The sequence below is a fragment of the Vicugna pacos genome, chromosome 3 (genome assembly GCF_048564905.1).
Source record: "Vicugna pacos chromosome 3, VicPac4, whole genome shotgun sequence".
NCBI classification, from domain to species: Eukaryota; Metazoa; Chordata; class Mammalia; order Artiodactyla; family Camelidae; genus Vicugna; species Vicugna pacos.
Window position 1 is genome coordinate 46569269 of NC_132989.1, and position 12292 is coordinate 46581560.

The 12292-nt window shown below is 33.2% G+C and overlaps 1 protein-coding gene across 2 annotated transcripts in view; it reads left to right on the plus strand.

Moving 5' to 3' along the window:
• Positions 1-12292, plus strand: part of FBXL17 (F-box and leucine rich repeat protein 17) — a 433532-nt gene that overhangs the window by 11415 nt on the left and 409825 nt on the right. For both annotated transcript variants that reach the window (XM_006207989.4, XM_072958311.1), the window contains exons 2-3: positions 1748-1870; positions 5121-5378. In XM_006207989.4, the coding sequence (XP_006208051.2) occupies positions 1748-1870; positions 5121-5378 (381 nt within the window). The remainder of the gene's footprint in view (positions 1-1747; positions 1871-5120; positions 5379-12292) is intronic.

Genomic DNA, 12292 nt, shown 5'->3' on the forward strand with positions numbered 1-12292 from the left:
ACAGTATGTTATATGAAATATCTAGTTTTGAAGGAAAAATTGTAAGACATGTAAAGAGACAGAAAAAAATGTGAACTATAGTGAGAAAGAAAGCAGTTAATAGAAACTGAGTAGACACAGATATTAGACTTAGAAAATAAAAACTTCAAGCTGCTATCATAAACATATTAAAAGAATGGAAGGAAACATTATTCAAATTATAGGAGAATATGGTAACATTGACCCAACAAATGGGAAATCTCAATATAAAAAAAATGGAAACTATAAAAAAGAATTTTTTGATGCTTTTACAAATAGAAGTACTTTCTTATTTCATTATTCATTGCTGGTCTATAGAAATATTTGCTTACTAGCTCTGAATTTTTGTGTATAAATTCTTTCGGACTTTGTGTATATAAGATTGTAGTATCTGTGACTACAGAATATTTTAATTCCTCCTTTCCAACCTTTTTATTTCTTTTCCTTGCATAACTACCAGAATCTGCCAGGCCAGAATCTCCAGTACAATGTTGCATAGAAGTGGAGACAGCAGAAATCTTTGTCTTGTTCCTCATTTCAAGGGAGAGCATTCAGTCTTTCACCATCAAGTATAATGATAATTGGGATTTTTATACGTGCCATCTATCATGTTAAGATAGTTTCCTTTTATTCCCAGTTTTCTGAGTATTTTTATCAAGAAATGGTACTGGATTTTGTCAAATGCTTTTCCTGCATTAATTGAGATGATTTGGTTTTTTAAATCTTTAGTTTATTAATATGGTGTGTTAAATGGAGTAATTTTTGCATGATGAACCATCTTTGCATTCCTGGGATAAATTTCACTTGGCCATGGTGTATGATCCTTTTAATATGCTGCTGGTTTCAGTTTGCTTGAACAACATGGGTTTGAACTCTGCTGGTCTTAAATACAGATGTTTTTCCAACAGTAAATACTGTAATATTACATAATCCTTGGTTGGTTCAATCCATGGGTGTAGAACAATGGATATGGAGGAACTGCATATAGGGAGTGTTGACTATAAGTTATACTGGAGCTTTTGACTGCACAGGGGTCAGTGTCCCTAACCCCTGCATTCTTCAAGGGTCAAAGGTATTTTGTTAGGATTTTGGCCTCTAAATTCATAAGGGACATTGGTCTGTAGTTTTCTTGTGATGTCTTTGGCTTTGCTTTCAGAGTAATGCTAACCACATAGAATGAGTTAGCAAGAGTTCCCTCAAGCTCCAGTGTTGAGAAGAATTTAAGAAGGATTTGTGTTTGTTTTGTAAACATCACTGCTGAGGCCATCTGACCCTTGGCCTTTCTTTGTTGGAAGTCTTTAGATTACTTACTCAATATTTTTACTTGTTACAGGTCTATTCAAATTTTCTATTTCTTCTAGAGTCAATTTTTTGTAGTTTGTTTCTAGAAGTGTTTTTTGCTGGGTTATCTAATTTGTTGGTATACAATTGTTCATAGTACTTTCTTACCATTCTTTCTATTTTTGTAAAATTGGTGATAATTTTTTTTTAATTCATGATTTTAGTAATTTAAGTGTTTGCTTTTTTTCTCTCTTAGCTGTGTTCTTGACTCCTTACACATCATACTTCCTCTTTAGGACAGTCCCTAACAATGACTCTTGTAATAATGGCCACTTGTACTTAAGATGATTTTGTCTTTGAAAAAATTAATTTTTTTCTTACTGATAAAAAACTTTGTGTGCCTTTAAAATGTTTAACATGTTTTATGTGGTTCCTTTTTTATTCACAGATATTTTCCAATTTATCCCTGGATGAGCGTTGCCTTTCTGCATCATTGGTTTGCAAGTACTGGCGTGACCTTTGTTTAGATTTCCAGTTTTGGAAGCAGCTGGATCTTAGTAGTCGTCAGCAGGTATGGAATCTAATTCTGAAGAAACAATCGATTTAACCTACTCAAAAAATACCTTTTTCCTTTTTAGAAATCACTTCTTTCATGTTATAGTTTTGCAAAATGGTTCAAATGACTGTATAAGTCTGTGCTTTAGTATTTTTTTTTCTTTTCAAATTCAAGTTGAAGCTAGGTTCTTATGGTAAAGGAGATATTTTTTCAGTTTGGATTGGTAATTTTGGGTTGTTTCTTAATCCTCTTTGTCTTAGTGCTTTTTGCCCCCTCCCTTTTTATTACCTTTTAAAAAAGTTTTTAAACTTTTTCTTTTTGCGGGGGTCATTTTGTGAATATTTATTTCATAGTAGAAAATGATGGCAAATATTTATATAGTGCTGCTGGTGTGCCATGTACATAATGTTCTGTGAGCTTTATATATACAACAGTTTTTTGAGTTGATAACTATCATTATCCCTATTAATATATCATATTATTATACTTTTAATAATAGTATTCTTGTTTTTTTGATGAAGAAATGGAAGCAGAATGTAATAAGATAACATTTTGTTCTACTTTTCATTTTGATGAATTTTTCAATGTGCCCCACTGCCCAATATGTTTATATGGGCATATTATTAGGAAAGAAGATAGTTGTATCTTAGGAAAGAAGATATATTAGGTGTATATTAGGATGTATATTATATACATTATATTAGGAAAGAAGATAGTTAATAGAGCTTATTACAAGCAGTTTTTTGGACTTGTTAAATTGTTCCTTTGTGGAGGGGTGGGAAGGGACAGACTGTGAGTTCAAAATTTATGGATACTGACAGGCATATGCAGAATAGATAGACAATATTATACTGTATAGCACAGGGAAGTATATACAAGACCTTGTGGTAGCTCACTGCGGAAAAAAATGTGACAATGAATATATGTATGTTCAGGTATAACTGAAAAATTGTGTACACTGGAATCTGACACAACATTGTAAAATGACTATAACTCAATAAAAAATGTTAAAAAAATTGTTCCTTTAAACTTGGTTGACAGTAATTGGCATTGGAAATATATAAAAATATTCAATAAGAATAGAATTTTATTACAGTCATAAACCCACTCTAAATCCTTCCATGATATTGTAAATAATGATGTGCTGATAAATATTTAACAGTTGGCTTTCAAAAACAAATGAACAAAGAAAAAGCCCTGAACTGTAATATTTTCCAGTTTCTGTGGTGTAAGTACTCTCACCATGACCAATTTCAAGCTACTAATGTGATGTCACTGAATATAGTGATATTACTGATGTGGAAAGTGGTATACAATACACTGTAGACTCTTGTACCTTGATATAAGCCAACTCCAACATACCACTGGTGGTGTATTATGTGTGTTTATAATAATACACTTTAAGCAAAATAAGCATTTATGTATAAATTCTCTCTCTCTCTCTTTTTTTTTTTTTTGCCTCATTGGTTAAAAAGTCATAGAATTAGTCATTTACCTGCCTGAGTTTGTGAAATTTGTGTTTGGGGGAATGGTGAATATTTAGTTAGTTGTGGCTGGTGGAGTGGAGAAAGGTAATGGGAAGTAATCCACTGGCTCTTTACTTCATTACCCTTGGATGTCTGAGCTATTTGTTACAAACTCAGACTAAGAATAGCTTTTCCCCTCTGCTGATAGTTCTGGAGATGAAAAAAGGAAAAAAAGAAAAAAAAAAGAGAGAGGTGTGCTGTTTTCAGCAAGCATAAAACCTTGGTTTTTACTCCTAGTACCCCTCAACACTCCAGTTCTTTCTTTCTTCCTTTCTAAATTTCATCATGTGCATTTTCTCTCACTGTTGTTTTTACACAAAAGACTTGAATAATGATAACTCTGTTTTCTTTCTTTTTTTTGAAAGCATGATCGGGCAGGGAATGTATAGAAGTTGGTTTTTTTTTTTTTTTTAGAAGTTGGTTTTTAAAAAATTGTTTAAAAATTGAGATGGCCATGTGAGTTTTTCACCAGATGAATTTTAAGGTTACTTAAATTTAGCGTTGAGTCTTCTGAGAAAAGCCTTTTGATGTGGACTTTTGTAGGTAGTCTTTGGTATGCTGATACCCCAAATGATGTATTTTCCAAGCTATGGGTATAGTTGTATGTGATTTATTCTCATAGAAGTAGTAAAGCAATTGAAATTTATATACTGTGGTAGATACCATCTAATATTAACTGTGAAAAGTCAAAATTCATGCATCATGTTGACTGATACACATTATTTGTTGGGTTAAAAACAGAACAGACTCAAAAATCTCAATACAGTTTTGTTTGTGGGGAGTTTTTGGTGAGTTTGAAGGTTGAATTAAAGTAATGAAAACTAACATGTATATTATTATCTCTTGGTATTTTCTAACAACAAATGTGTGTTTCTCTATTCTAACAACAAATTCTCTGACACCAGCTGGGTGTCCAGTAATTCAGTTTAATTCTGGCACTAACTCCTAGCGGTAGTGCAGACCTCATAGGGTAAGGGCTCAGTCCCGTAAGACGTCCCCACTTCGTATGTTAGTCACAAGTCCCAGGAGACACCTGTACTTCTGACTGACCAGCTATAAGTTTGGGAGTTCCCTCAACCCCCTCCTCAGGTTTGATAATTTGCTAGAATAATCAAAACTCAGGAAAATACTTATGTTCATTATAAAGGATATAACTCAGTACCAGCCAAATGGAAAAGATGTGTAGGGCAGATTATGGGGGGATAGACTATGGAGTTCCATAGCCTCTCCAGGCACAGCACCCTCCCAGCACTTTTTTGTATTCACCAATCCAGATGCCCTTTGAATCAAGAGTTTTTATAACCCAATCTTCAGCTCTGCTCCCCTCCTTGGAAATCAGATGTGGAGCTGAAAGTTTCCACTCTCTGTTCACTTGGTGTTAGTTCTTTCTGGTGACCAGCCCCCATGTTAAAGCTATCTGGGGGCCCCAACTTAAGTCATTTAATTAACTCAGGTGTTGTTAAAAGGGGCTTGTTAAGAATAACAAAAGACATTCCTATTTCTCAGGAAATTCCAAGGGTTTTTAGGAGCTTTGTTCCAGGAACTGGAGACAAAGACCAAACACATTTTTTATTATATCACAGTTCTTCTTATGCTTTAATATTAAGTAAGAAGTTTTTTTGATTGTGGTTTTCATGCTTTAATATAATTATTATCGGGGACAGTTTAATAAAAGAATAGAAAGTTAAGTTTCTTCTTTTAGCAGTGTTAAATTTATTGCTTTTTTCCCCCTCTCTTAGGTCACTGATGAATTATTGGAAAAAATTGCATCAAGAAGTCAAAATATAATTGAAATCAACATTTCTGACTGTCGCAGTATGTCTGATACTGGCGTATGTGTTCTAGCATTTAAATGTCCTGGACTTCTTAGGTACACAGCCTACAGGTGTAAACAGCTTTCTGACACCTCTATTATTGCGGTTGCCTCTCACTGTCCTTTACTTCAGAAAGTTCATGTAGGCAACCAGGACAAACTTACTGATGAAGGACTCAAACAGGTAAATTTTAGCATCTATTAAATGGTTTTACTTGTATTAACATGTTTTCTTGCAGCAACACTTTGAAACATTGTTATGTTAAAAGTAATGTTCAGAGATTGAAATAAGTCATCCTTTTTTATGTATCCATGAATATTTGGGTTAGTGAACTGGATTGCCATGGCTGTAATTGATAAATTAACCTTTTTTGTGTCTTGTAGTAAGTGCCTGAACTTCTTTGACTAGCCATTTTATTAATTTAGTCTTTTGTTGCTTAAATTTTGTACGAAATTTTGCTTTAGGCAACAATAGTCTGAAATTTAGGTTAGCATGAGGTTTTAAAAATTAACTTTTAATTCTCCTTTTATGTTACTAGATGGCATGCTCACATGTTTTAAAATAACTTTTTTAAGACATACATAGAAGTCCAAGTTAAGGAGTATAAAATGGAGAAAGAGGTGGTAATTACTTATATTTGGCACAATAATTGGATTAAATATGGTATCGTATGTGTTTTCTGTTTGATTCACTTCCTTTTTTTGTGGGGGCGGTAATTAGGTTTATTTATTTATTCATAGAGGTTGCTGGAGATTGAACCCAGGACCTTCTGTATGCTAGGTATGCACTCTGCCACTAGAGCTATACCCTCCTTCCTGATTCACTTTCTTTGGAAATGGTATTTAAGGTTTTTTGTCTCAGAGTGGACAGTGAATGGATTCTCTGTACCAGTCCAGAGTTTGTGGATATTTTGAATATTTAGTAATGTTCTCACTATTGTACTAGACACATTTTGGTATTTTTATATTTAACCTTTGAAATAATTTTGTGAAATAGTTGATACTAAACTCATTTTGTAAAGGAAGAGATTAAGGCTTAGAGAGATTAACAAATTTGCCTAATGTTTAGCATATATGGACCTTGGATTTGAAGCCTAGATTCTCTAAAGCCTGTACTGTCTTTCCACTTTGCCATGCCAATAGACTACTCTTCTAGACCTCGAATAAAGAAGCCTGCTCCATGAGGGCAGAGGCTAGGAACATTTACCACTCTACTCACAGTTCCCTTGGCAAACATTGTTGAAGGAAAGAATTAATTCACAATTCCATTCAAGAACTTTGTCAGAACTGTTTTTTAAATTTAGGATTGAGATGTAGTCCTAATACTTCCCAGTAAAAGCAGAGTATCAATAAAGTCTTAGATTCACATCTGATCTCAGATGAAGTCAGAAATAAAATGAAGATCCCTAAGCTTAAACATTACATATGAATTAACTGAAAGCTCAGTATTAGAAGGAATTTGGAAAGACTGTCCTAAATAGTACTGGATAAGTCAATCCAATTTATGTATTAAGAATGCTACAGTTTATAAGTGTGCCTATTTAATCCTCAAAGGCTAATTGTGCAGTAATAGTCTTAGTTGTTTTAACGTATGTTGTGATCTAGTTCTGCTGTGTACAGAATTACTCACTAGCAAAGCATTTTATGAAGTTCTTAAGTCTGTTAAGACAAATTAATCTTTACGGCAAATCATACATTTTATAGACATGGCATGATTTGTTTTTGTGATATAAATTTCCCAGCAAATTATATTTCATGATGAAGCATTTTAAAAAGTCTATGTATTTCTTAAGAAATGGATTAAATTTGTTATATATTTAAATCTGATATAACACAAATAAGTACAACTTGAGCACAGTACCAAGAGCATTCCTAGTAAGAATAAGGTCATATTTATGGTTGAAATCGAGGAAAACTAGGAAATTCTTTAAGGAGCAAGACTTAATATGCCAGTTAAGTTTTATGAATTTATCTAATATTTACAACTTTGAGACTAATTATGTGAATCTTCCCTAGAATGTGAGGTATTTTTAGAGCCCATTAATTTATGATAGAGTAGATGTTTGCTTCAGATGTTCATGGTTTCTAAATTATGAGTTAGTTATATATAAAGTTATAATCTGATAGAAGTGGTAAAATAATCTAAATCTTTTTTTCATCCTTAAGTGATTTTCTTCAAGTAATTGAGTATGAACCTCACTGCAGTGCAGAAAGTAATATTTTCCTATGCTTAAGACTGTGCTGTAGCAGGATGTGTCTTATTTTAACCTCTTTCTTCTGATGGAGTAATGTTGTGGTGTAGTAGAAAGAGAATGGCTTTTGTATATGCATAAAAAAAGTGAAAGTTTTATGAAATAATACATAGCCTTATGAACAATGCAATTGATATTTTCCATTCTATACTATTGTGTTAAATAAATGTTGATTTTGACCCACTCAGTAAATTAATTTCATGACCCAGTGATGTCTGATAGGCTCTGCTGTGGAGGATATTACAGTTTTAGTATATTAACAACTTAAAAGTATATAATAAAGTTTCAAAAGGACTAGGATGAAGCTTTCATAGTTGATTAATTTTCCTGGTCCTGTTTCTTTTTTACTCATAAACATAGCAGTTAATTGAATTGTTGTTTCTACAGATCAAGTTGAAAGATTATGAATTTTTCCCCCTCTTCTGATAGTTAAAACTGATGAATGTTTTAGAATGGTATACATGTATTTAATTAATAATATCTTTAAAATATATTTCCATCATAACTTATAATTTTAATTGACTTTAGCAAATACCATACACATTTTTTTTTAAATATGTTTTTTGAGCTTTGTTTATAAAAGCAGTTATGTAAGGCATTTCTATTTGGAGTTCTGGAAAAAAATGGATGTAAAATTTAATATATTTAGTATTGCATTCTACCTCACAATATTTCTCAAACTTACGGTGAAGCACCTCGTAGGCTGTTTTTGGCCAAATGCTCTGTTCTTTGTGAAGTACCTACCACCGTGAAACCCTGATATTTTTATTTCCATACAAAAGAACTCCAAATAACTTTACTATTGAAACATATTTCTATTATATATACCTCATAAAACTACAGTCATGTATTTAGGGGGATAAGAGCTATTTAATTAAGAATAATAGGCTGTTTTGATTTTTCTTGTATTTTATTACCATCTAACACTTGACAGCAAACAAGAGATTACAGATTAGCCAGAGTATTCAAAGAAATCTCAGAAATTGTGTCCATTAAGTTCATATTTTAATGTGACTGCTTGTATTTGATTTAGGTAGTTTAACACTTCAGTCCAATTCATGGATCTCTGTAGAAATTTCTGGAAATAGTCCTTATACGCATCTCCTCAGATTAAAATGGTACAAAAATAATAGATGTTACATTAGTAAATGTTGGTCTTGCTATATATTACGAGTTTTTGGATCTTTAAAAACAAATATTTAGAGTAATGTCAGCAAAATGGCAGGGTAGAAAATTCCCAAACCCCATTCTTCCACAGAAACATTGAAAAACAAGCAGAAATTGTTAGAACAAATATGCCAGAACTCAGAAAAATAGTCTTGACAGCAAAGCGAATACTAGGGCAAGGAAAAGGCATTTAAAAATGGTAGGAAAGTTTTGTGGCATTTTTACTTGTCTGTGCCCCACACCTTCCCCAGTATGACTTGGCAGTTATATTGAAGAAAACAACTGTTTTCCCAGTGTGGGACCCAGGTCCCTGTTTCCAGAGGGAGCAGAGCAGATTTTATTCACAGATTAGTGTGTTTGTCTATTCTAACCTGCCTGGGAGCTTCTTAAAGGAATGATGTAAGACATTCATATTTGTTTCACCTAATTCAAAATGCATTCAGGGTAGAAAACCAGTGGGCATTGATTGAAGACATTGTAAGGCAAATGCAAATAGCTGCAGGTGCTTGGGGAAAAGATTATGGCTGAGTCATGCTGTCAGCCACCTAAAGCTTGAGAGGAAAAGCCAGGGAGTATTTCTTTGGAAAATTAGGGCAATCAGAAGTGCCACTGTATATGAGGGAATTTAGAAAGGCAAGTGCATGTCCAGGGGAAGACTCATGTTCATGAAAGACTTGAGAAGACCTTAAACTTTCACTACTGGTGGCTTTCTAGGTTTAGTGCAGGAAGTAAAGGTCAAGGCAGGGTTGTAAACAACATGACCAAGTGATAAAGTGTTAAATGTAGTGGCTAAGTGTTAAAGCACAGAACCAGTCTACAAAGACTAGGAGAAGTGTTTTTTGATTTTTGTTTTGTTTTTCAGTTCTTGGCATTCAAGAAAATATTTGTCAAAACACTGGCTGAGCACAAGCTAAATCTTTCATAAGTAGAGAATGCAAGCCCTGGGAAAGGAGGAGAATCTGATTTCCTGCTTTACCACATTATAATACACTATAATATTTGAATGTCCAGTTTTCAACAGTAACAAAAATCACAAGGCATGCAGAGAAACAGGAAAATATGGCCTACTCAAATGAAAAAAAAGTTGACAAACCATTCTTGAGGAAGCGCAAGTAGACTTAGTAGATAAAGATTTTAAATCAGTTATTTTAAATATATTCAGAGCCAATGGAAAGCATGGACAGAGAACTAAAGGAATTCAAGAAAATGATGCATGAACAAAATGAGAATATGAATAAAGAGCTAGAAGTTGTAAAAAGGAACTAAAGAGGAATTCTGGAGCTGAAAAGTACCATACTGATATAAAAAATTTAGAAGAGGTATTTAGCATCAAATGTGAGCAGGCAGAAGAAAGACTCAGTGACCCTGAATAGGACAAATGAAATAATCACGTCTGGGGAGCAGAAAGAAAAAAAAAATGAAGCAAAGTAAACAGAGCCTAAAAGAGACCTGAGGATACCATCAAGTAGAACAGCATTTGCATTATGAGAGTCCCAGAAAGAAAAGGGGGGAGAGAAAGAGGTAGAAAGAATACTTGATGAAATGATGGCCAAAACTTCCCAAATTTGGTGAAAGACATGAATCTATACATCCAAGAAACTGAATGAACTCCAAGCAGTATAATTTCAGAGAGACCTACATTGACACATAATAGTCTAAAGTTAGAACCAAGATGAGAATCTTGAAAGCAGCAACAGAGAAGTGAATCATAGCACATAAGGGATCCTCAATAAGATTAACAACTAATTTCTCATCAGAAACTGTGGAAGCCAGAAAGCAGTTGGCTGACATACTTAAAGTGTTGAAAGAAAAAATGTCAACCAAGAATTCTGTATCTGGCAAAACTGTCCACCAAGAATGAGAGTGACATTAAGATATTTCTAGATAAACCAAAACTGAGAAACTTCACTAGTAGACATGTCCTACAAGAAATGGTAAAAAGAGTCCTTCAGGTTGAAATAAAAAGATGGTAGATGGAAACTGAAAGCCTTATGAAGAAAAAAAGAATATGAGTATAAGTAACTACATAGGTAAATATAAAAAATAGTTTTATTGTATTTTTGGTTTGTAACTCCTCAGTTTTTCCTGTATAATTTAAAAATAAATGTACAGAATGGTAATTATAAATCTTTGTTAATGGGCACATAATGTGTAAAAGTGTAATCTCTGATGATAACCATATAAAGTAGGAGGGATTGAGATGTATGGGGATAAGGTATATATACTATTGAAACTGATTGATATTATTCAAATTAGGCTGTTATAAGCTTAAGATATTATAATCTCCTTGGTAACCATTAAGAAAATAACTAAAATACACACATGGAATAGGAAAGGAATCAAATGGTACACAGCATAAAATGTACTAAGTACAGAAAATGCAGTAATAGAGGAGCTAAGGAACAACAAAAAAATACGGCATACAGTAAATAAATACCTAAATGGCAGAAACAAATCCTTCCTTATCAGTAGTTACTTTAAGTACAAATAGATTAAATTCTCTAATTAAAGGCAGAGATTGGCAGAATAGATTAAAAAATAATCAACCACTTTAGGTACAGACACAATGAGATTGAAAGTAAAAGGGTAGAAAAAGTTATTCCATTCAAATACTAATAACCAAAGAGAGATGGAGTGGCTATATAGACAGTCCCCAACTTGTGATGCTTCAACTTAAATTTTTTTAACTTTACCCTGGTGTGAAAACTATATACATTCAGTAGAAACTTTTGAAATTTTGAGTTGTGATCATTTCCCAGGTTAGCAATATGTGTTATGATGCTCCATCATGATACTGGCCAGTGACAATGAGCTGCAGCTCCCAGTCAGCCACACAATCATGAGGGTAAACAACAGATACCCTTACAACTTACCTGTACCCATACAACCATTTGATTTTTAATGTTCAGTGGAATTATGTAAGACACTCAACATTTTTATTATAAAATGGGCTTCATGTTAGATGTTTTTGCCCAACTGTAGGCTAATATAACATGTCTTGAGCATGTTTAAGTTAGGCTAGGCTCACCTATGCTGTTCAGTAGGTTAGGTGTATTAATGCATTTTTGACTTCTGATATTTTCAGTTTATACTGGGTTTATCAGGTTGTAAGCCCGTTGAAAATTGAGGAAGATCTGTTTTAGAAAAAAAATCAATTTTAAGTCAAAAAAGGTTGCAGGAGACGATGGAAGTCACTATATATATATTGATGAAGGTTTCAGTTCATCAGAAAATAAAGCAGTTATAAATATATGTGAACCTGACAACAGAGCTCCTAATATATGAAGCAAAAATAGAAAGACTTGAAGGGAAGAAAAGACAGTTCTACATTAATAGTTGGAGGCTTTAGGACCCCACTTTCAATAAGGGAGAGAACAACCAGAAGATCAAGGAACCAGAGGACTTGAGCAATACTATAAGCCAATTATACTTAACAGATGAATACAGTATGCTACACTCAACAACAGAAGATCTTCTCAAGTGCACATGGAACATTCTCAGGATTAGACCATATTTCGGACCACAAAATAACTCTTAATAAATTTTAAAAGATTGAAATCATACAAGTATCTTTTTGACCATAATGAAATGAATCTAGAAATCAGTAACATAAGGAAAACTGGGAAAGACACAAATATGTGGAAGTTGAGCAATATACTCTTGAACAACCAATAGGACA